Here is a 26,470-nt window from a genome sequence, read left to right as displayed (position 1 = left end):
AAATAATTGTGCCCTCACTATTGCTGTACAGAGTGCAATAGCTTTAGACTGTGTATTATAAGCATAAAGTGACATCCTGTGCCCTAAAGGACTTAGTAACTAAATAACACAAGACAGACATACACAGTAAATGCACCATGGGGTGAAAACTGAGAAAAAGGAGGATTTGCCATGAGAACAAGGCAACAGAGAGTTTGGAACAGAGAAAAGTTGCTAACTGGGGAGGAGCTGTTAGAAAACAAAGTACAAGTCACACAACTAGGAAAAAGGTTAGGGTAGTCATAGCCAGTCATTTACATAAATTCAAATGTTTGAAAAGCTTTAAGGCAAAACAGAAGGCTTTAGGGTGATTCAGCAAACATCAAAAAAAGAGCATGCAAGAAAACCAGCACCATTTGGCAGGAAGAGCTAGGAACACAAGAGAAAGGCTATAGAAATGAAGTTGTAAGTCTAAACCAGTTTTGGAAGTGCAAAACTGGGCACTTGGGAAATGATAAAAAGAGAAAGTGGCCATACAATTTAGTGAGCTAGAGCATCCACAGTGAGCAGAGGAAGAAAGAAAAGTGACCTAGGGTGCTGCATGGAACAGTTTCAGACATGAGAAGGAGGGGATGTTCAAGATTAAATGACACAGAACAGGTTGGTTTTGGAAAAGTGACCTAGGGTGCTGCATGGAACAGTTTCAGACATGAGAAGGAGGGGATGTTCAAGATTAAATGGCACAGAACAGGTTGGTTTTGTTTTTGGTTTTTTTTTTTTTAACTCCTGGAAAACTAAGCAATTTGTTACTTTATTAAAGGATGGCCCACCCTCCAGCAAAAATGATTTCTCATGTGTCATCATTCAGACTAGAGTACAATATTACCCAGTCAATTCATTATGGGAACAGAGTTACCTTACAGCTTCTTCTGTGACATTGTTCATTGACAGTCTCAGAGGTAGCCTTTTGATGTTGATGGATCACTGAGGTATTCTGATGTCTATATAATAGATATAAAACAATGTCTTTGCTGAATTTCTACAACTTAGTATCCAGACAGCACAGGCTGGGTCTGAAGCTGAATATAGTCAAATGAGTGACAGAAGCCATAAATCTTGACAATTTCTTTACATGTCATATTTGTGTTCCACAGTGCATTGTTGCATCCTGGGCTGCATCGAAAAAAGTGTGGCCATCAGGTCAAAGGAGGTGATTCTGCCCCTCTATTCTAGTCTCATGAGACCCTACCTGGGAGAACTGTGTCCAGCCCTGGGGCCTCCACCATAAGAAGGACATGGACCTGTTGGAGCGAGTCCAGAGGAGGGCCATGAAGATGATCAGAGGGCTGGAGCACCTCTTATATGAGGACAGGCTGAGAGAGTTGGGGTTGTTCAGCCCCAGAGAGAGGAGAAGGCTCCAGACAGAACTTATGGTAGCTTTCTGGTAACTAAAATGGGCCTACAGGAGAGATGGGGAGGTACTCTTGATCGGGAGTGGAGCGATAGGATGAGGGGTAATGGTTTTAAACTGAAAGAGAAGAGATTTAGATTAGATATTAGGAAGAAATTTTTTACTCTGAGGGTGGTGAGACACTGGAACAGGTTGCCCAGAGAAGTTGTGGAGGTCCCATCCCTGGAAGAGTTCAAGGCCAGATTGAACGGGTCAGATTTCAGAGTTCTTATTTTTAAATATAACAGCATGAACATCTATGCTTTTACTGGTAAAGTTATATAGCTGGGGGCAGGAAAATGAACTGGCTCTAAAGACATTTATAATGGCTTTGCATGAATTTTCAAATCCTTATTACCCATTTATATTTCCACGAAGATCCAACTTTTTATTTTCTCCTGTTCCAGACACATGTACATCCTCAGAATCTAGTTACATATATATACAAATTACTTGTTTCCTGGACTTTGCAAATCACATCCTACACAGATCCATGCAAATCTGAAAGAAGCAACAGCTCAAACAGATCAGGGCTTAAAACGAGCCAACTTTCTGATATATCGACTCCTTCTGATAGAAAACACATGTCATTCCAGCCTAACGTACTTGAGTTACTTTCTGGTAGCTTAATTGGAATAGCTTTTTTAGGCCAAGAGAGAGAGAAAAAGGGGGGGAAAAAAGATTGTCTGGGTGACAGCACACATAAACAGAGACACTAACTTGTCAAAGGCTAGACCAGGTAAGGTGTCCCTGGTGAGTCCACAGCACGCTGGTAAGAAAGTGAAGTAGTTGCTCTGGCGTTTTCACTGCACTGCTGTTGGGATTTTCCTTTCCTGCCTCCTCCTGTGAAGGCATTTGACATATGGTTCTAGTGCTGCTCAATTACACATCTCTCTTCCACCTCGCTTAGCATTTTTCATTTATTTGTCATTTCCCATTTTTAACTAGAATTATACTTTATTCATCCTTCCGCATAGCCTTATGTTATTAATTTTTATCAGGGAATGGAAAAAGTCTAGTCTACCATTTGTGAGGAGAGGAAGTTTAATCAGTACAAAACCTGACTGAGAATGAGATATAAGACTTTCCCATTTTAAATGGGCTGATTGGTCACCAACACAGTTTTTCCCAAGTGCTGAAAATGTGTTTAAAACTATGCCATTTGATTAACTTGTAAAGTCTGAGAGTAGCTAGCAAATTCAATTATGGATTCAAATTATGTTACTAAATTGCTCTAATTTTTAAAAGTGATGAATGAAGTGCATTAAAAGAAAGGGATAATAAAGGTCTAAAGAGGAATTGCCAAGGACTCTATTAATTAAAACTCAATGAACATATGCACATCTTTGTTATGTGGATGAGTGTGCAGCTACAAATACATTGGTTCTACATCAAAAAGCCAACTTTACATAATGTTTACATTACACCAGATTTAATTTCCTACATATTTGAAATTCATTGAAAAACATGTTTATGATGGCAAAAGATATTAGAAACCTGTTCCTAATATTGCAACAAGCAATAACTCCATTAAACATGTTAGGATGCAGTGCCTTTCCTGGAAGACAGAAAACTGTTTAAAAACCTATTGAATGGCTGTGCAAGATATATATTGATATCTGGCCATAATAATGGCTTCTTTTGGTTGGGTCAAAGGCCAAGGTGAGGGAGGGATTCCCAGGCCTAGCTCTGTAAGGTGCAAAAATAAAGTTGCTTTCTGAGAATGCCCTTGCTGTAAATAAGTGCATGGGGCACAGAGTTGCAAATGCTTTACCCATAGGCCAGCCCTCAGAGGCACAGGGGGCACATCAGACCCTGCCACAACCCAGGGGCAAAAAGACAGGAGGTGACTTAAAGCTGCAAAGTTGCTGCATGGACTCATGACTCTTAATCCTCTGCTGTAGCTTTCACCACTCGGGTTCAGGCCATATTTAGATTTCTGCCTCCTGTGTTGGCGAGGTTTTATTACCACGTCCCTTTTTTCCAAGGGTGGGAAGCACCTGCTCCAAGTCAATTTTTTTGAAATGAGCACTGGTTCTTTGTGGATTTTCATGCACCCCTTGTATATGAGACCTCAATCTCTGTTCACAGCTCCTTTCTTGCACTGAGACAGAGCCCATACAAGTTTTCTTGCAACAAAAAACATGGACCAAACCCATATCTGCATTTTCAGTACATCTCTGTTTTAAGTAGAAAGAGAAAGAATGGAACAGCCCTCTGGAGTATCTGCATTTTCAGTACATCTCTGTTTTAAGTAGAAAGAGAAAGAATGGAACAGCCCTCTGGAGTATTTATCTTCCTATCTTTCTCCAGTATCTACCAACTTAGAACCTTACTTCGGCAGACTAGATCAGGACCTACATATTGTCCCTTTTCACCCAGCCTTCTTTTTTCTGCAGAAGCTTATTCTCATCAATTGTTAAGAAGCTGGCATGCTTTCTTGCAGCTGATAAAGGAAAGCACCTGCTTGCATGCACGTAAAGAACAAAGCTAACTCCTTGGGGATGGCCCTTTTCCGACAGACAGAGTGTGCAGCTTCTGCAAACACTCAATTACATTTTCAAGATGAAAGATCAGAATTTCAAAGGTTGTCACAAGCAGACCTCAAACTGTTTAAATTTCAAGTATTTTCAGAAAATAATTTCTTTTTAGTTTTAAAGGATTCGTAAGAAATAAGATAAAGTGGGGTGCTTTGAGTCCCTTGTGGGTGAAGCAGGGTGAGGAGATACAGTGTTATCTGTGAGGTGGGTCTCTCACATGATGGAGGCTGGAGATTAAGGGAAGGGCACAAATTAACAAAGCAAAACAAATAGTCCTTGTCAAAAACAAGTAGAGACAGCTTGTGTTGTACAGGTCAAACATTACTCTAGCAAAATATTCCACAATTCTTAATGCAACCTTTGACTGATAAGACTGTCACATAACAAACAGGACAGTTGGTAGCCTGTGAAAGGATGCTGCCTTCTGTCAAAAGAGTCCTTGATTCACCCAGTTTAAAAGCAGGAGCTTTCCCCACAGTCATTCAGGCATCCCTGCTTCCTGCTTCAGAGACTCCATCTCCTGGAAATAGCCTGTCAGGTCCCATCTGTTTTTTTGTGAAGCTGCCAGCCCCCTGAGAGAGGGTCCTCCATTCCCATCTCCTGTCTGATGCTGGAAAACCAAAGGGGAATAACCTCTGCAATCTGCCAGAAATTGGTTTTCTGAAAGCAAGGACTCTGCTTCAGGGAGCTGCAATCTACCATACTTAGAGGAAAATTAGTTTTCTAAGTACACTGCTTTCTTCTGCTGGCTGCTTCAGTCCTCCGTCTTTGCCTGTAACTACTTCTCCTCACAACGCGGCTTGAGGAGCTTAAGCTTAAATAACTCATTAACAAGCAAAATTCAGAACACAAAATTTCTTATAAAAACAGGTATTGTGAAAGGAAGGAAACAATGGCAAAGTAACTTTCAGAGACTCCTTGCCATTGCAGTGGTAGTAAAACTTTGCCTGAGCACTAAGCAGGCATAATTAACAACTGTTATATTTGTAAGTACCTCAAAAACAATTAGCAGGTGTCCTAGTTGATATGACAGATTCATTAATCACTGGAAGCTTTCCTTCAAATTGATTTATCAGTCAAATAATTGTGCCCTCACTATTGCTGTACAGAGTGCAATAGCTTTAGACTGTGTATTATAAGCATAAAGTGACATCCTGTGCCCTAAAGGACTTAGTAACTAAATAACACAAGACAGACATACACAGTAAATGCACCATGGGGTGAAAACTGAGAAAAAGGAGGATTTGCCATGAGAACAAGGCAACAGAGAGTTTGGAACAGAGAAAAGTTGCTAACTGGGGAGGAGCTGTTAGAAAACAAAGTACAAGTCACACAACTAGGAAAAAGGTTAGGGTAGTCATAGCCAGTCATTTACATAAATTCAAATGTTTGAAAAGCTTTAAGGCAAAACAGAAGGCTTTAGGGTGATTCAGCAAACATCAAAAAAAGAGCATGCAAGAAAACCAGCACCATTTGGCAGGAAGAGCTAGGAACACAAGAGAAAGGCTATAGAAATGAAGTTGTAAGTCTAAACCAGTTTTGGAAGTGCAAAACTGGGCACTTGGGAAATGATAAAAAGAGAAAGTGGCCATACAATTTAGTGAGCTAGAGCATCCACAGTGAGCAGAGGAAGAAAGAAAAGTGACCTAGGGTGCTGCATGGAACAGTTTCAGACATGAGAAGGAGGGGATGTTCAAGATTAAATGACACAGAACAGGTTGGTTTTGGTTTTTTTTTTAACTCCTGGAAAACTAAGCAATTTGTTACTTTATTAAAGGATGGCCCACCCTCCAGCAAAAATGATTTCTCATGTGTCATCATTCAGACTAGAGTACAATATTACCCAGTCAATTCATTATGGGAACAGAGTTACCTTACAGCTTCTTCTGTGACATTGTTCATTGACAGTCTCAGAGGTAGCGTTTTGATGTTGATGGATCACTGAGGTATTCTGATGTCTATATAATAGATATAAAACAATGTCTTTGCTGAATTTCTACAACTTAGTATCCAGACAGCACAGGCTGGGTCTGAAGCTGAATATAGTCAAATGAGTGACAGAAGCCATAAATCTTGACAATTTCTTTACATGTCATATTTGTGTTCCACAGTGCATTGTTGCATCCTGGGCTGCATCGAAAAAAGTGTGGCCATCAGGTCAAAGGAGGTGATTCTGCCCCTCTATTCTACTCTCATGAGACCCTACCTGGGAGAACTGTGTCCAGCCCTGGGGCCTCCACCATAAGAAGGACATGGACCTGTTGGAGCGAGTCCAGAGGAGGGCCATGAAGATGATCAGAGGGCTGGAGCACCTCTTATATGAGGACAGGCTGAGAGAGTTGGGGTTGTTCAGCCCCAGAGAGAGGAGAAGGCTCCAGACAGAACTTATGGTAGCTTTCTGGTAACTAAAATGGGCCTACAGGAGAGATGGGGAGGTACTCTTGATCGGGAGTGGAGCGATAGGATGAGGGGTAATGGTTTTAAACTGAAAGAGAAGAGATTTAGATTAGATATTAGGAAGAAATTTTTTACTCTGAGGGTGGTGAGACACTGGAACAGGTTGCCCAGAGAAGTTGTGGAGGTCCCATCCCTGGAAGAGTTCAAGGCCAGATTGAACGGGTCTTTGAGCAACCTGCTCTAGTGGGAAGGGGGTCTGGAACTAGAGGATCTTTAAGGTGCCTTCCAACTCTAACCATTCTATGATTCTATGATCTGATGATCTCTTCTATATAGATTGCAGTGAATTCTGCTTCATTCATTTATAGGAAATCCTGTGATTGTGAGGCAGCCAGTCAAGTTAAACTCTATGAAATTGCTATACACACACACACACATATATGTGTATGTATCTTGTGTATATATATGCATATATAGAAGGAAGCAAGTATATTTGCTCTTCTCTGCACTGTCTCTACCCTGCTACAACAGAGGATCATTTTGTAGGGATACTGAATACTAGATCATAAGTAGGAATAGATGTCAGCATCAATAATCTTAGCTGGCCTCAAACCGCTTCCAAGCAGAGCTAAAGGTTCTGTCATGTCCTCTTTCTGGGGATGCAAGTCAAACTTGCTACTAAATTTTAGAGCAGAAGCACTGAAGGACTGGTCTAAAACTATGTCAGCTTCTGTCAGAAATTCTTAGTGCTTAATGTCTATTTGTACTTTAAATCTTGAGTACTCTTGCAATATTGAAACTCTCTAATGTCTCCATGGAAACTTGATAGTTCCCAGAGATGGAGGGAAGATGTTAGTATCGCTGGCAATATTTTTGCTCAAGTTGTCTGGGCAGAAGAGGTATTTTTTTTACTCTCCTGAATGTCACTGCCTTTTGAAAGTCTCCATTACATCAAAATGATGCAAAATATTGTCAAAAATTATAGTCCCAAGACAGGCAATGTTACTAAAAAGCAAAACAAACCGAAACCTCAGGATAATTAGTACACGGTTATTCAAAGGTATCAACAAGCAGACACTGGAAAAGCAATTACTACAGGAAAAATGTGAGTCTGTAAATGTAGCACATATTGCTTTCCTATGCTTTTTATGTAATCGGTATCATTATGCTACCTAATGACACCAATTACTTAAAAATTAAGCACACAATACTGCATACTTCATATTTATTATATTCAGATGGAGTTGCTATCTGCAGCACTTCAGGGCCAGAGATCCTTTAATAAATTCTACATGTGCCTTCAGTATTTTCTCTAGGGTTGTATCTTTTTAATGCTTACTCTTTTAGTGGGGAATCTCAGACATAAAAAATTAAAAAGGTCAATTTTATGATGAAACACATGAGCCTGGATATTCTAAATGGCACCCTAGACTGCAGAAGCTAATTGCTTTTCGACAGAAGAACTCTCTTAAGTGCTCACTCTGGAAACAGGTTCATGTGAAAAGCAGGATGCATCTCTGCTCTGCTTCCAAGCCTGCTGGGATTTGTCGAGATGAGCGGCGCTGTGAAAAATAGAAATCACCTGGAGCCTGTTAATATTATAATCAAGTGAAAGCACAATTGCCACTGTCTTAATCCATCTGTCTGTACGCATCCGCTCCGCTTCCAATCACCTGCTTTAGTCACAGGTGTATTATTATGGAGATGGCACTGAAAAAACAGCCAGCCCCGTGCACGTTCCAAATTGCTGTACGCTCTTCCACGACAGTGGGTCTGTCTCCGTAGCTTCAGAGCGGTCATTTGTCAGGAAGGAGAAGCAAGCAAAGGCCCCATATTGCATGGAGTATGGCCAAAGGGCCTTTGTGTGTGCAGGCTGGCTGAATGAGGCCCAGGTTTATGTTAACAGGTTGCAATTTTGACAAGCGCTGTTTACGATAAATGAGGGTAAAAAAAAAAAAATTAAAATCAAACATACTGTATTCTGGTAACTTGTGTAAAGCTCGGTAATGTTCAATAGAAGCTATATCATGTATCCGGAATGCTAAGGCAGCTTTGGTAAACAAACATAAATTTATAGTATATGACTGCAGTTCTACAAAAACAATCTGGCAGTGTGTGCTACTTAGTTTCTGATTTCACTCTGAATGATATTTGATACTCTAAGTGGTGGAACTGAGAAACAATAATTATATATGATAAAAGCAAATTACAACAACAACAGCATCGACAATCAAGCAATAACAACTGCAACAAACAAGACTACTCGGAACTTTTAATTTACAATAAGAAAATGCTAACTGAACTAAGGTGAAGTTCTCAAATTTCTGTAGGCAAGCCTTAGAGAGGAATATTGAATGGTTTAGCAATTCAGACATTTACCATTTCCAGCTGATAGGTCTTTTTCATGTGAAACTTAGGTCTCTCAGACATTCTTTGAAAAATGTTTGAATAAGAATTTCACCATTTGAGTCTTTGGTTTGTTAACTGTTGTGTTCAGAAAAATACTACATTCTAGGATTTGTATTAAAAAAATCTGCATATGTAATTACAGAGAGTCTTAAAACCCATTGTGGAAAGAATCTGAAGAATGGATTTTTGAAGGTAACTGTAGATAGTGGAAAATAATGATCAGTTCTTGTACACCTCTCTAAGATATTAAAAACAAAATTTAAAAAAGATTTAGCTTTCAGATGTGACAATAAATTAACCTCTGTGTTCATGTGCACAAACCAGGAGTTAAGATTCTGTAATTTTACAGCACTTTAGCTTTCGACCCAGTATTTAGAAGACATAAAACATTAAGCTAGTGAGTACTAGATGCTAAAGGTTCTGACACAAAAACTACATCAAAGATCCTCCTATATTTTAGAGCCTCCAAACAGTTTGTACTTTTGCAGCTGGCAGTCTGTTTGGAACAAAAATTTTTTAACAATCTTTTGGAAGAGTGCTGCTTTTTAATTTCATTGCAGTTTTGTTTAAACACCTGAAGTTAGAGGAAGAATTACAAAGCTCCTGAATGATCTGTGCAGCTGCATACGCTAACTCAAAAATGCCACTGAATCACTCTGTGAGGTGGTTAATGGTCTAATCGCTTTTCATACCCTCTTCGAAATTCCCCCTGAGACTTGTTCAAAGCCTCCTGCCTGGAGTCGAGCTCTCTAAGGAGCTGTGGATCAAACGGAGCCTCTTCAGCGTGCCAGGGCTGGAGAAGACGCCTTTGCAAAGTTCAGCCCAAAGTTCAGAGGTGGTCTGAGATCAAACTCCCCAGATTAAACATCGCTACAGCGCAGGGCACTAGTTCAGTCAGCTGATAGCGACTGTCACTGTCCCTTGTCAGGAAATAAGAGGGATTAATTTTGCTCTTCTGGAAGCCCATCACTTCTCGTTAGTATCTAAATTGAGATTATACCTCTCCCATCATCCAACGTGATCCCCAATAAGTGTGCAAAAGGATAACACCTTTGTATGATTTTATAAGCAAATACGTTTACTTGTTTTTAGTTTATGGGCATTACGAGGGAACAAAAAACTCACTCCTTTTTCTTGCTTATATTCTTCTAGATTGTTTTAATTAAAATGAATCATCAAGTATCAGGAAGCTGAACATCTGCACAAAAGAAGCATTTCAGGATAGGGAATATAATGTACTGTGGTGGGATTTTGTTCATCCTCAATATTTAAAAATCATAAATTAAATTACTACTACTTCTGGTAATTTTTAGGCTCTTATAACCACAGTGAGCCTCCCATTGGCAATACTATTTCCAAGATCAAAAAGAGACTGAGAACACAGCACATATTGCTTATCTATGTTTTACATCTAACTAGTATCGTAATTTTTAATGACACTAACCTCTTTCAGTCAGTCAGAGCTCCACAACTCATAAAAGTGTAAATGTGCCGAGGGCATTTGGAAAGGACCTGATACTTTAGAAAATGACAATTTGTTTAGTTCATACAGTTTACATTCCTGTAAAATTTGCTGCATCATTATAGTCTGATTGTTGCAGCAGGAAGCAATACTCATGGCAAGAAAGAGCTAACAGCCAGCAAAAATTCCTTTTCTTGTGACACACAGTGATTTTTAGAACCATCTTTACAAAACACAAAGCCACTGAAACCTAAAATGCAGGTTCAGGGAGAGCACAAAACAATGATTTAGGAGATTAATGCTTTTGAAGACGAGATCAATTCATGCAATTTGTAACAGAAAATGTTTGCAAGAGTCCACTGTAATCTTTGAAATGTATCTGGGTTATGTATTTTGTACAGTTGGTATCTAGCCACAGTGAAAATTCTGCCGACATTTCTAAGGGAGAATTGCGAGGCTGCCATCTGAAAATGAGGCGAGCACCACCAGCTGATACAGCAAATGCCAAGTGGCTATTTAGCAGTGCCAGCTCACCCTAGACTGAGAAAAAATACCTTCCCCCTCCCTTCTCCCACTTGTATCTAAATCTTCAGGAAACTAAATCACTTCCTAAAAGCAGGGATGGAGAAGGCAGTCTATTATTCCCTGACAGACCACAAGGTATTGTCCATATTGACAATCTGTTTTGTATAGGCAGGCTGCAGAAGCAGTAAATCCTATTAACCTGTTCAAAGTCAAATGAAGACATTTAGAAAACAGAACAGCTATTACATGCAGTGGTGAAAGAAGACCGTATCAAAGAAAGGTTAAATGGATGCACCAGCTATTAGATTATGCACAGTTACAACTAGAAAATCCCCCCAAACCTTTCTATCACCTGCTCTTGCCCTTCAGGATATTAATTATATCCCCCCAGTCGAACTAGCTGACCATTCAAATACTATCCTCTGTTCTGTCAATGCTAATTTTCGAGATAAAAAAATCAATTTCATGCTAACAGGACTACTATGGAAAATGCTTATGCTATACTACAGTTTTACTAATGCACACTTCCTCTACCGAAAACATATGGCATTTTGTGTGTAAAGACCACTCTGGAGATTTACTGTAATTATGTCATGATGTGCTTATTGTTATGGATTCGGCAGCCTTTCTGCATCTCTACCTGCTTTGTTCAAGAGCAGCTGCTGGCTTCAAGCTGTTGCCTGCTTCCAGCAGCAGAAGCTGAATGAAGGAGTGCTTTCTAGGGAAGACATGTTTTGAGGCAGACATACTGACAATAAACCAATTCACTAGGGAGGCATAACGTTGGATAAAAGTCGAGTAATCATTCTATGATAATTTACTGAAACTGGGTGCAATTTACTTTAAAATAAAAATTCCCTCTGCTGCTGATGTTGGACTTGGAGGCCTTTAACTGATAAAAGAGTGGCATTTGCTTTTATGAAGTAGCTGATCTTTGGAGATTCATTAAACCTCATTATTTCTTCTTGTGCATAAGGGACTATTAATACTTACTCACTGAATGAGAGGAATGGGAAGAACGGGGCTGTCTGAAACCAGGCTCAACAGTCCTTCTCTTCCACCTACTCTCCCTGCTTGTCGTGACTGAACACGTTGAATTCAATCATTAAGGCAAGCCTTGGTAATCTCTTGGTAACAGTATCCTCCTGGAGAAACTGGCTGCCCATGGCTTGGATGGGAATACCCTCTGCTGGGTTAAAAACTGGCTGGAGGGCCGGACCCAGAGAGTGGTGGTGAATGGAGTTAAATCCAGCAGGCATCCAGTCACGAGTGGTGTCCCACAGGGCTCGGTACTGGGGCAAATTCTTTTTAACATCTTTATCAATGATCTGGATGAGGGATCGAGCGCCCCCTCAGTCAGTTCGCAGACGACACCAAGCTGGGTGGCCGTGTTGATCTGCTGGAGGGTAGAGAGGCTCTGCAGAGAGATCTGGACACGCTGGATCGATGGGCCGAGACCAACGGGATGAGGTTCAACAAGGCCAAGTGCCAGGTCCTGCACTTTGGTCACAACAACCCCCTGCAGCGCTCCAGGCTGGGGGCAGAGTGGCTGGAGCTGCCAGGCAGAAAAGGACCTGGGGGTGTTGGTCGACTGTGGGCTGAACAGGAGCCAGCAGTGTGCCCAGGTGGCCCAGAAGGCCACCAGCATCCTGGCCTGTATCAGGAACAGTGTGGCGAGTAGAGCCCGAGAGGTGATCGTCCCCCTGTACTCGGCACTGGTGAGGCCTCACCTTGAGGACTGTGTCCAGTTTTGGGCCCCCTACCATAAAAAAGACATTGAGGTGCTGGAGCGGGTCCAGAGAAGGGCGACAAAGCTGGTGAGGGGTCTGGAGACTAAGGCTTATGAGGAGAGGCTGAGGGAGCTGGGTTTAGTCAGCCTGGAGAAGAGGAGGCTGAGGGGAGACCTTATTGCTCTCTACAACTACCTGAAAGGAGGGTGTAGAGAGGTGGGGGCCGGTCTCTTTTCTCAAGTCACAGGCGACAGGACGAGAGGAAATGGCCTCAAGTTGCGCCAGGGGAGGCTCAGGCTGGATATTAGGAAAAATTTTTTCACTGAAAGGGTTATCAGGCATTGGAATGGGCTGCCCAGGGAGGGGGTTGAGGCACCATCCCTGGAGGGGTTCAAAAGCCGGGTTGATGTAGGGAGGGATGGTTTAGTGATGATGCTCCTTGTTTGTTGGGTGGGTGTCTATTTTTGTCAGTTAGGTTGACGGTTGGACAAGATGATCTTTAAGGTCGCTTCCAACCTAGAAGATTCTGTGATTCTGTAAAATGGTGAGTGCCTCAGACGAGCAGGCTGCCCAGCATCGCCTTGATTTCTGTTTCTGTTTTCACTGTGAATCAGCTGTGTGCTGTCGGGCCTCACTCCTCCCAGCTCCAGAGAGAGCGAGGAGGACCAGGGGATCCAGCTCCTTGTCAGTAGCCACTTCCCAACAGAGCACTCGCAAAAAATGGGGCTATTTGAGGAGCAGTTAACCTAAACTGGAGTCAGGGAATTGCCTCTCAGTTCCATATATATTTTCCCTAATCTTTAAGAGAAGAGCATGTGAAGGAGAAAGGGTTAACTAATTAGGAAGAACAATAGGTGCAAAAATGTCAGAGATTCCTCTGTTGTGCTTCTGTTACACCCCCCTCGTTGGAAATGGCAGCTATTAATATTTTATTGACTTCAACCTCTGGGGTAGATTCCAGATGTCATTACTTGATCATTGTCTACATATAAGGAAAAATAAATTCTGTCGTGTCAATGTTGAATTCCCATCTATGGCAACAGTCGTTACCAGCAGACAAACCCTCCTGTGGTTCTGCAGGTAATTTTTTTTCTTAGGTTGTGACTATGCACACATGACCAATCTGTTCCTAGAAAACCTGGCCATCCAGAAATAAAATAAGGCAGAGGAAAAGTACAAACATTTCATTAGTAATTTGTATACATTAAGAAAGAGCTATTTCCTTTGCCACGTTCAGAAAAGAATGGAGGTTAAATTGCCAGAGCTCAAGGGTAGAGTTAAAAGAATGCTGCCTGCTAGGAAAAAAATCTGCTCTATTGCTTTTGAAAAGATGAATCACTTTATGCCAATCAGTTTCAAGCAGTCGGGTACTGAAAAACTGATATCTCAATAATGCTGCAGTTTAGGTGAATGGTGCTGCTAAAAAGCACATATTGAAAGCCCCCCAAAACACATCAGCAGTGCACGAGTGTGCTCTCTACCTGTCCAGCCAGTGCTGAAGATAAAACATCTATTAAAGAAGTGGTGAGAATTGGCTGAATTCTGCTGAGAATATGTGCAAAGAACTGATTACCTCTGATTTCAAGGGAGAGTCATTTTCTTCAACTGGATGGAAGAATGTTGTTTTTCACTAATGAATATTACCTGCTATTAAAAATCTGAGCTTCAGGGGGAAGTTTCAGCAAATTTACAACAAAAAGTTATCTCAGACTCCACTCTTAGAATTGCAACACTGCAGAAGCCAGAGAGCTACGAATCTTTAGGACATGTCTACAGAGGATCTTTCTTTATCACACACACTGCTTTGCATGCTGTGTAAGCACTAAAAAATTAGAAATTTTTCTACAAAGAATTAATTTTCCTCCCATGTTACTAGGTTCAGTTCATGTTCCTTTCCTGGACTCCAAGCTGTGGGGCCACAGCATGACTCAAATGCTAGCTGGATATCTGGTTAGTATTGGTATTACTACAGCTCTAGGGAACACGGGCTGTAATTGCCATGGCATTGTGGATGTAGAGAAGGGGATATAAACATAATAGCAACTGAAATAACTTGGAGACTGTCTTCTGGCCTTCAGGCCAAATGGTATGGAACAGCTTGTGTTCACACAAATAAGCTTTTCATATCCCCCAGGACAAGATGAGCAGATCCAAACAGGCTATCACAGATGCTCCCTGATTTGTCCTGCCCCTGCACCCATGCCCCAACAATGTCTGGGACACTGAGAGCTGCTCGGGGGTAAATACATGACAGGGACTGTAGCAAAAGTTAAATGTTATGGATAACCACATGGCAGTTTTTAGGATGTGTCCTGTCCAATTATAGAGGTACCAAGAAAGTCCAGAGCCCAAGCAGGAGATGAGAAATCGAGCAGGAAACCAGGTACTATGTTAATTGTCCCTTGCCTACACTTTAAATGAAGTTCATTGACACTGTTATGTTAAGACAAAACATTTCAGGGACAATGCATTTTCCAAAAAAATCATGTTTCTTCAGAAAATTCCCATTCAGCTCTACTTCTGAGATTGCATGAGAAAGTTCAGTCATAAAAGATAATATGAGTAGTTTTCTGACCCTAACTTCTTGGCCTGCCTCGGACACTTATTCCAAGTGTTCTAGGCTACACAGTTGCCACAGAAAGCTAGGTACTTTTTTTTTTTTCTGGAAGGCAAAAGCTTTGTCATGCTGTCTGTGCTAGAAAAGGGGGAAAAATGTTACAGAATTCATAGTGTAATATTATTGTTTTTATTTTATACACTCTAAAGATAAGAGGCATCTAAATACTTCCTAGATTTCCCTTTTCCCTAGGCATAGTTAGTATTTTTAATGGGCTAGTTAGCTCTACAAAAAGCACTTGACTTGGGTTACAGAAATTTAGAATCTGTCATTGAGCAGTACTTTCAATTCAGGTTCAGCTGCAGGTGCTGACATTGTTTGTCTTTGTTGAATTTAACAGACCAGATTTGCTGAACCATGGTATTGTGACTAAAACTGTCCTGACTAAAGCTGCAAAAAAGGTAATTCTATGTTTTCATAGAAAATGCTGTACTTTTATGTGCTCGGTTCATCTTTTGCACAGGAAGCTATGCTAACAGGACACAAAAATGAAACATGAAGAATACTACATAAAGTATACAAGTTGTGACACAAATTTGAAAGCCTCACCTGAAAACCAGCTAAAGTACTGCCCTTTTCTGCATTTTTTTAAAAAATACATTATTCTCCATAACCAAATGAGGAAGTTGGCTGTGTGTTTTATCACTCCCTCTCTTATATTCAGGAAAAAACTACCCTAACCCATGAACTGAGGCACCTTGCTTCCAGAACTGGTGGTCCTTCATGGGGTGTGGAGCAAGTTGGCAAAATACTAGCTGTTGCATTTGTATATGGCAGAACAAAGCTTTACTGTCATATCAGCAAGAATACCAAGTACAGTGATACTGAAGTACATCTGTGCTGTGGATGGTTTTTTTGTATTTCAAAGGAGCAGCATTCACTTGTTTGTCGTACCTCTAGAATCCGCTCAGGAATGGGGTTGGTGACTTGGCCATAGTTTTCAGTATGAAGAGGGATTCCTTTTTTGTTTAATTTCATGATGTAATGGAATATTTATGATTACAGAAGCTTGTGCGATTTACTGTTACTGCTATTCTTCTTAATATCATTCTTATATCTAAAGCACATGTAACTTGGTTTCTCTACCATATAGATTCACTTGTAGAGAAAGAAAATAAAATGGACTAGGCTCTTTGTCCAGAATCTCTTCAAGACATAAAAAAACCTCTAGAGGCTCACCAAAACTAGGTAAAAAGACCCGAAATCAAGGCTTCTGACCCGCATATAGCTGGAAAATGTTCACATAGAGCTCTTATGCTACGACAATGTCATAAAAATGGTAGCAGGACTGTGCTAGTATTGGAACTGAGGAATAATTTAAATCCCAGCTGTGGGAGGAAGCAAGTCAGCAAGCTGGCATCACCAGTCAGCCAAGCACCACCAGCATCACATAGCCCCAGGACAGCCATAAGGCAACTGAGCTTTGGAAACCATAATCTCATTGCTGGATCGTATAACTACCTACCCCACAGGGTCAGCCAGAACCAGAGTCCCCTGCGTGAAGGAATACATATGAGATGGTCAAAACAAATTCTCAGGAAAACTTCCCTCAGGCCTCAAAGTAATGAGTCTAAATGTTCAGCTCTTGTTTATCACAATTCCGATCCTCCCCCCCCAAAATCACATTCACTATTTGCCTTTGCTAGTGCAAGAGGATCTGTGAGAGGCAGAACTGCTTCTTCCAACCTCAGAGCTCATGCTGGTGCTGTGGCCTTTAATTCTGCCAGGGAAATAAACCTCTCAAAGGCAATCCTGTGTGCACTGGGCAGGTAACTCTATTTAAAGCTGACTTCTCTCCACTGAGTCGGAGCAAACTTGTTTTCAGACAATTATCATACAACTTAGCTTTCTATGAGCCCAGTTCATTAAGAAGGGAAGCTTTTAGGGAAATGAATGAGTTCAATTCTACTGACAAAGCTCCCTGCTCATTAAAAAAAGGTTTATGCTTTGATGTGTACAATTCAGTTTTCTGCAAGGAGTGGTGAAAATATGCAGGTAGAATTTGATAGAAGCAACAACAGATAACACTTGTAGGCATAAAGAAATCTCTTCTAGTAATCCTTCAAAACACTAATGACATATGCTCTAACATTATTGTCAAACAGAGAACCAGCAATATACTGTGCTCTGAGGCAATGTCAAAGATGCCTGAACCTGATGTTGCTCCTCTGCTAACACGGCACGACAGTGTTATTAAATTAGCACTTTACAACGATTCATACCCTCTTCCCATTGTGCTGATTCTGCCCAGTCCGGCACTGAAAAAAAAAAAAGTCTTTCTGAAGTACCAATCTATATCATTAAGAATCAATTTTCTTTCAATCATTGTGTTGCCCTAGAAAGGAACTCCACCTTAATTAAATAATGTTATTTTTCCCCATTAGGTTCAAAGAGTCAAAACTTGATTACATGAGCTCTTGTCTCCTTTCTCACATATAAATATTCTCACCACTATACAAGCACAGGAGGCAGCAGCTCATCTGCAAGGTATGTGCATGAGCAAACGCGTGGGGAAGAGATGGAGGCTGTTGTCCAAAGGGAGGTGGAGAATCAAAATTATCAAGGGTAAATCTGAGTGAGGGCTTTTATATGCAAGATATATGCTTCCTGCACAACTGAAGACCTTTGTGTTGGCTAGAAAGGAAAATGGCACCAGGCTTGTTACTGCAAATAAACATACTATATGCCTCTCTTGGTCAGCACAAAGGAACTGAGGAAAATTAGGAATCTGTTGTTAGTTTACTGCTGCATTTGGAGGTCAGATGTTTTGCAAGAGCTTTGGCTTTTGGCCTTAGCAACATGTAGATCTGATTTTTTTAAATTTTTTTTGGTAGCATATCACACTATACTTTTTTTGAGTGTAGGAATGGGATATGCTGGTTTACTAGCAGAACCCAAAGCCTATGTCACATGGTGACACTTCCTAAAAGATGAGAATCATCCATCTGAACTCAGTGAAGACCTTTAATATGGTAAAAGTTCTTAAGATTATTCATGGCCCTAAGTCTTTGTAGGTCTGACAAAAAAAACCTGCCTGTTTACTTTTCAGTATTTCAACCTGGACAATCCAGTGCCAACTCATGATTCCACTTATGAACTTCTGGGGATCCCCAGAAACACCCTTTTGCTGTTTGCCTCCTTCCTAATGACATCAGTAGTTAGGCAGTTTTTCTTTTTCATGCATTTCTATGACTGTCTCCCTCATCTCCCCTGCCTCTGCTCTTTTTTTGCCCCTCCTCCTATTGTGCAGTCTGTCCTGCTGATACACCCACACACTTTATTTACACCCACTACGTGCTTCTTTTAGTCCTGCTCTGTCATTTGCTGGTGTCTCTGGAGGAACTGCTAGTCTTTTTCTCTCATCAGGTCTCGTCAGTGTCTTCCCACATTAAAAAAAAAAAAAAAATTAAAAGGAAAAAGAAAAAAAGACATTCTATCTACTTTTTTTTTCCCTTACAGAAAACTCATTTCCCTTTCCTGCTCTAAATGCAGGAGTTTTACAAGCTCTCTGTTCCTTTAACCTCTGCCATCCTGCTGATGCTCTCCTGAGGTGAGTCACAGCTTCAGAGCAGCATCCTGCCTCTACATGTCCTCTCCTTGCTCCTGACCAATGCCTCAGTCCAGACTGAGCCCATTCAGAAGGCTACTGCACAGATGATTTTCCACACTTTGCTTTAACCCTCCATTTCTTCTCCTTAGTTTCTTCCAGTGAAATTCAACTACTCCATTCACCTGCAAGGTGAATCCCTATGGCTTGTCCCACCTGGCTTGTCCCCTCCTGTCAGCATGAGAGTGCACCACTGATGATTCACCAGCTAGTTGTCAGCCACTTAATACATTTCAAACTTTCACATACTTTCCTCTTTGGCTCCCTTTTAGGAGAATTTTCCAGCAGATAGTGCAAATTTTACTCATTATTCTGGTTCATAACCCTTTTTAGGGCTTTTTTTTTCATGCCTATAAAAAAAGCTGAGAGTGGTCACACAGGAAATGCACTGAAACTTGCAAACTTGTGTTCCCTCTCCGTTTTCCTGCCTTTCCCCTCTTTTCTGTCCACGTGAGTTGGCTGCCTTGTTTCGTACTTTGCAGGTTAGTTCTTTTGGACACAAACTGCTGCTTTGCTTTGCAATCATAGTGTCCTCAGTACAGTTGGGGTCTTTTAAGTGCTATACTGCTAGAATCATATTTGAGCATGTGGATCTAAAGCAAAAATAGACATTCCAGTAAAGACATTCCTGTGAGAGTAGATGGTTACTCACTACCCCCATCTTTCCACAAGGGCATGAGGATATTTGATATCACCTGTGCTACGCTAACGTTAAGGATTTTAAGATAACCCTATTCTAATTATTATTAATCCTTAAGAGATTCTATTCTACTGTTCAAAGTGCTTAAATACACACACGGACTACCTTCCTGTAATGTTTGATTACCTTGCGCTGCTTAATGGAATTATCCTGGCAACATCTTTCTGAAATATTTAAGAACCATTGTTTGTATATGACAGACAATAAATGGCATGAATTAAGCATCCTACCAAAGGTCATGCTGTAACTCTGCAACAGAACAGAGATTTTGAAGCTGGCGTCCTAACTGCATAGCTGTATTATTGCATCTTAATAACACAGTTATGCTTCATGATGCTCTAAATCAATCTGACAGCATCAGAGCTTGAAAGGTATTATACATGACGCAGACTTTGCAGAATCCCAAACAGTATACATTTACCGTAACTAGCATGGATGGATAATTACCTATTACAAATTTTAAAGCATGAAATCATAATTTTAATGATTGCATGAAGCATATACTCAAGTATAAATACAGGAAGGAACAAAAGGGAATTATGACTAATATATAGCACATAAAAGTCAGTGGACAGGATCACTAAGAAAATGGTCAATACCTTTATGTAACAGTTTACTTATGGTTTTATTTATTTGGTATGTAAGTAACCATCGATAATGTAGATACAGTACATAAGAAATGCTTTTCCCCCACTCGTTTTACTGGAATAATATTACACAGTTCATCTTTTCGAGGGCTACATAACTAAAAACCAAATTGGCTAAGGTGATCCCTTCACATTAGTCTTATTCCCATAACTCGGGCACTTAGTTCCACTAAAATCGATAGACTTGCGAGTGTGTATGTGAGGAGTAATAGACAAGCATAATAAATACTTTTAATCCTGCGTTGGCAAATAGATATGTAATTCTGTCACACTTATCTCCAAGGCTGATCCATTATTTGCATATTTTCAGAGTTTTTATCTCCAAATGGATTTTAATTTGTCGACTTTTGCAAGAACAGCCTTGTGGGAGTGGGGGCAGGTCACACATAATCAAAGAGTAAAAGACAGGCAGAAGGAAGATGCAGAGAATCTGAGCTCCATTTCTGCATGAAATGCAATTACCATTATTATAATTTCCTTGTACTGGGTGCCGTACATGTTCAGGGCTTTTTGAGATATCCCTATCTGGAATAGGATAGTCTTATTAATAGTCTTATAAACTGAACATAAAAAATTTAGGCACGTTTTGCTCCCTGCAGCACTTGGGAAGAGGCACAGAGAGATGAAATGACTTTCCCAAGGACATTGTGGTACACCTGGAAGCAGAACTCACTGACCTGAACCACAGCTCAGGGCCGGAACTGAAAGGATTTCCACCTTCTGCTATAAGACAAGAGTTCATTGAAAGTGAAAATGAAAAAAATTGCATGTAGGATCCATAGCTAGAATTAGACATCGATGGGTGTGGGTGCCTGTGAAACTGCAAGCTTTTGACCCTTTTTTAGCCTGGGATGAGTATAGTATTTATACACAGAGCTAACGACCACCTTAAGCACTGACATTACATGCCAAGCTTAGCTGGGGTGTGTACCCTGCACTGCGTCCCCCCTGGGCACTGCCTTCCCCCCAGTGAAGTGGCAGCTATACCTCTTATCATTTAGGGGTGGGTGGGGACTTTCTTTCATCCTCCACTCCATAAATACAACATATAGAATGCAACTCAAATTTTGCAAACCAGTAGCAAATCAAGTCTCCATTAGCACCGCTGACCTCACTCTTTACCTGGAAAAATTCTCTCCAGAGATCAGTAATTTAAGTATATCTATCCTTGATAACTCAGTAGTCCTGAAAATGAAATAGCTTCTCTGATGTAAGCAGCAAGAATCAATAACCATTAAGCACATAAGGACACTTTAATGTATGAAGCATATGGGGGTATTGAAGTCATGCCATCACCAGACCAGTTCATTTTGGTAATATGTAGGCACCAAGGACAGGAAGAGTTGTGGTCCTTGCAGAGCACATTCAATGGTTCAGGTGCTCAAGCTCATAGCCCTGTAAATGGGACTTTCCTGGGAGAGAAGAGTTGAGCTGAGAATTTCACCCACTACGTGAGCAGAGGCTGCGCTGAAGGTAAGCTTTGTGCAACAAAACAAATGAATTAGCTGTGGCTGAAACTATGCATTTTTTTTTCTCCACAGCCTTAAATAAATTACTGTTGCTGTCAAAGTACAACGAAGCTAAGATCTCACCTTTACAGATTCAGCTATGATATTCACCAGGAATTGGGGAGGGCAGGAAAGGAGGGAGCTGTTCCATAGAAACACCTTCCCCGTGTGTTTTCCCAGACCCCAGGGTTTCACACAAAGCAGAACAAATCACACCCTGAGCAGTTCTGTTCAGTTCCACACAGCTGCGTGCTGCAGGTGGTGCCCTAAAAATATGTTTAGTTTGCAGCACTGCAGGCTGCAAAGCTGCACTTAAAGTGAAATAGATTCCACTCCCTCGCATTCCTCCTCCTTCGCTCTGAACCCCTTTCTCTTTTCAACTTGCTGGAAGAAAATGGTAAGAAGGAGAGATAAAGCAATAGCAATGGGGCTCAGCCTTGAACCAAATAGGAGGTACTGGTATCTTTTCAACTTGCTGGAAGAAAATGGTAAGATGGAGAGATAAAGTGATAGCGATGTGGCTCAGTCTTGAGCCAAATAGGAGGTACTGGGAGCACAGAGTAAAAACTGACAAACATGGTGTGTGGCACTGAGATTTTGGGGGTGTCCCACTTCAGAGAGGCAACTACCACAATAACTGAGTGAAAAAAAATCAGCGGAAGTTTTGCAAAAATTAGCAGCTGAGCAAGAATTAATGTACTGACGTGGGCATGGCTACAAGACAGGCATAAATGTGCACTACATGGTCATTTTTTTCTGTCATACAAGGATTGGTTTATGGATAGGCTCTGCGGAGGCTGTAGTCTTCCACCAGCATCACCCAATGCACTAAGTGCTCTGTGTCATAGGAAAAGGAGAGGTTGCGGCTGCTTTGCAGCTCCCATTATCACTGTGGGTTATTCCAGCCCATCTTTGCATACATAAATGCTAAATACCCAAATTGGGATAATTCTTGTCTTATCAGAGAATTTTCTTGCACACATTAGTTCTCAATTCTGCCCTATTTTGAAGATTTTCTAAAACATGAACATTCAGCTGGTCAAAGTAGAGAGACCACCCAACTGAATTTCCTGTTACCTCTTCAGAGTGAGCGAAAGTAGCAATTTTGCCCAGTTGTTTGTTTATCCTGAGCAGAATTCCCTCCCCAGGAGAAGCTGGCAAAATACCTGAGCACCATCACACCTGTCTGTCTTTAGCCTCTAAAGCCAGTATAACACAATGAACACCACCATTCTGCACACTGAGGACTCTCCTGACCTTTGGGATCTTTTAACCTTCCGGCTGCTTTAACTACTACTTCATTTAAGCAGCAGGAGAAAAGAAAATTCTCCAAAATTTCACTCTTAAAAGACTAAAAATCTGTGTTGACTTGCACAAAATTAGCAGCAGCATTCACATGGTTCACAATCTGGTGCTGTTTGCTTCTAGGACATGTTACTCTGGGGAAAGAAGGTGTCTTGGAGACTATGAGTATTCTGCACCTCCTCAGCAGAGTACCTGTCTGTAATCCTCGAAATATTCCACAGCCCACCTTGAGACTTGCTTTTTAGAAAGCATAAACCACAGGGGTTTTATGGTTTTTACCTTAGCTGTAATATTCTTTCCACTAAGTAATCCACAGCAAATATCACATCTATGTGAAGCCTAACCTTCTGTAGCTGGATTCCTTGGGAGCTTACTGGCAAGCTCTACAAAATAGACTCAGTGTAATGTTTTCAAAGACTGATATAAGCGGCCCTTAGTGAAGCTGAATGTCTTTGTCACTTTTTATTTGTAGGCAGTAGAAAACATCCTTAAAAACGTGCTGCAGCGCCACCAGTCCATGAAAAAGCCAAGATCAACATTAGCTTGATCATTGTCATGAACACACAGAAATACAAATAGAAAGCAAGTAAGCAATTTGTAGGTTGCAATTTATAGTTTTACAGCTAAAGTGCAAGATCCACTTAAGTGCACATAAAGGAAAATTGGAAGGAAAGATTAATTTCTTTCTACTGACTGGAGATGAATCTCATATAAGGCTCGAGTTTGTTGAAAGCTAGTTTGCTGAAAATCAAGCAATATCTGCTCTCCTAACTTGTATTATATGTCATTGAGCAGTACCAGGCAATTCCTCTGTTCCTCACCACACTTAACATTATAGTGAATTTATACTAGCATTTCTATTTGAAAAAGAACCCCGTGCCCACAACTGGAAACGTGAAAATGATGCAAAAAGTAAAGTTGCAAGCACCAGGTTTGGAAAATTGGCCCATACTTATACTGTGTAGCTCTTTACCTATGATTATCACATTTATAGTAACACGAATGGAAATATAAACCCAGTTGTAGCTGTTTAGAGCTAGCAGACTACCAGTAGTTTGTTATTCTGCACCATTCCCCTGGCTTGCAAAGAACGACCTTATCTGGAAACACAGCGTTGTTTAGGCACAGACACACAAAAAAACTTGTTGCATCAGGAACAGAATTGAGTTTGAACTATATATTCCTCAATTTTCTTGTTCATCATTCATTACATACGAACAGAATTGAGTTTGAACTATATATTCCTTAATTTTCTTGTTTGTCATTCATTACATACAAAAAAAATAAAGAAAAATAGGCCTGGAGATTACCTTTAGAGGGCTTGAGGGCATGAAACTTCTACAGAGGGATCTGGACAGGCTGGATTGATGGGTGGAGGCTGAAGATATGAAGTTCAACAAGGCCAAGTGCTGGGTCCTGCACTTGGGTTACAACAACCCCCTGCAGCGCTACAGGCTTAGGGAAGAGTAGCTGGAAAGGTGCCCAGAGGAAAAGGACCTGGGTGTGTTGGTCGACACCCAGCTGAATGTGAGCCAGCAGTGTGCCCAGGTGGCCAAGGAGGCCAGTAGCATAGAGTCATAGGATCATAGAATTCTCTAGGTTGGAAAAGACCCTTTAGATCATCAGCTGCAACCATAAACCTAACACTGCAAAGTCTACCTTGAGAGACAACGAGCGTTTGTAAATAAAACTGTGAAGATATTTTAATTTTACTTACTTATTCAAGCTGAATTTGTTGCACTTTTCTCTTTGTCTCTTTTATATCAGCTGTAGCTTGTCAACATTGCAGGTGTGAACTATCTGGAGAAAGGGCTGCTTTTGTCTTCCAGGCATATCTAGTGCCTGCCTTGCTCCTTGGTCAGGGTCTCTTGGTCTGCTACAAGATGTTGAGCTGAGGAGCATGGAGAGGACCTGGGATGGTTCCACTGAAGGGAGTTATCTGGGCTTTCAGGTGAATCAGCCAACCAACCTTTTACATGCAAAGCCCGTGTAGAGATGTATTGACAAAGCAGTATAATGTCCCAAACTCACCTGTTTCTTGGCCATTTACAGCTAGGATGGGGAATAGACAGACGGAAAGGCTGCTCACTTTTTAGGTAACTGAGGGCCGTGTTATATATTATGGACTGTCCAACTGCCTTACATGAACATCTGGATTATTACAGGTAAATATGATTGAAAAACCTGTCAATTTTCCCCCAAACAAGCTGTTTTCATTCCTTGTAATTTTATTTTCTTCCCAGTGTAACAGTGGATTCTTATCCCTCTAAAAAATTTAAGATTTCTGGTTTTCATTTTCATACAATAAGCACATTTTTTTCTTTTGGGAAGAACCTTTCCCATTCACCTCAAATGCATACCTACTAATATGGTCAAAGACAAATCGATCAGTTTTAAGTCCTGTGAACTGATCAGTGAATCTATTTTTACTGTTGAAAATTTCTCCTTCACTTTGGCTTATCTTTTATATTCAATTTGGCTTTCACAGCAAAAGCTTAGTAACTTCTTCTTGTGTCACAACTTACATCCTATAGCATAATTTGAATGTAACCTGCTATAAAGGATTTGTGGCATGGTCAATGGTCAAAATGGAGGTCAGGAAAACAGAGTGTCTCATGTCAAGCAATAAACATGTATGTTAGAGCTTTTCAGGTACAGGTTTCTTAAACCAGCTGCAAGACAACACAGTTTCACAACAAAACTAACACTTCGAGCCAGGGTTTGTGGATGAATGCCACTATGCTGGTAATGACATTCTGCAAGAAGAAATCTAGAAAAGGTGATAGAAATGAAGCTATCTGTAAACACTTACTGCAAGGAAGATCTGAAGAGAACTGTGAGCCACTTCTATGTACTGATATTCAAGCAAACACCCCGAGACAGTGATATAACGATGATCCTCTGGTGCCCAGTCTGGGGCTGGGGTGACTGAGGTCACGGTGCAGCCCGGCCCATTCTCCATCCACCAAGAACGATGCATGGAGATATTAAAGGTCAGAATGAGATCTGTTTCCTGCAAAAGAACAAGTGAAGAATTAATGCACCGGGATGGTACTCAGAATCACAGAATCACAGAATTGTAGTGGTTGGAAGGGACCTCAGAGATCATCGAGTCCAACCACCAAAAAAACAAAACAAAACAAAACAAAACAAAAAACCACACCAGCTCCCACCACCTAAACACACAACAACAACCTCCAAACCAAAAAAACCATCACCCACCCACACAGCACCCCACCACAAACCAGTAATCTTGGGCACTAGAGCATGCCCTGAAGAACCACGTCTACACGTTTCTTAAATACCTCCAGGGGTGGTGACTCCACCACCTCCCTGGGCAGTGCATTCCAATGCTGGATAACCCTTTCAGTAAAGAAATGTTTCCTAATATCCAACCTGAACTTCCCCTGGTGTCATTCATTACATACAAAAAAAATAAAGAAAAATAGGCCTGGAGATTACCTTTAGAGGGCTTGAGGGCATGAAACTTCTACAGAGGGATCTGGACAGGCTGGATTGATGGGTGGAGGCTGAAGATATGAAGTTCAACAAGGCCAAGTGCTGGGTCCTGCACTTGGGTTACAACAACCCCCT

General features: G+C 41.0%; 1 protein-coding gene across 1 annotated transcript in view; it reads right to left on the bottom strand.

Annotated features, from left to right (window-relative positions):
- Positions 1-25,892, bottom strand: part of NKAIN2 (Na+/K+ transporting ATPase interacting 2) — a 97,699-nt gene extending 71,807 nt beyond the window's left edge. Inside the window, exon 1 of the mRNA XM_014966475.1 lies at positions 25,689-25,892. Coding sequence (XP_014821961.1) covers positions 25,689-25,856 — 168 coding nt within the window. The 5' untranslated portion in view covers positions 25,857-25,892. The remainder of the gene's footprint in view (positions 1-25,688) is intronic.
- Between the last annotated feature and the right edge of the window lie 578 nt (positions 25,893-26,470).

Source organism: Calidris pugnax, unplaced genomic scaffold, assembly GCF_001431845.1.
Source record: "Calidris pugnax isolate Ruff unplaced genomic scaffold, ASM143184v1 scaffold31, whole genome shotgun sequence".
Classification (NCBI taxonomy): Eukaryota; Metazoa; Chordata; class Aves; order Charadriiformes; family Scolopacidae; genus Calidris; species Calidris pugnax.
The sequence above is the reverse complement of the archived record's forward strand: the minus strand, read 5'-3'. Positions and strand labels throughout refer to the sequence as shown.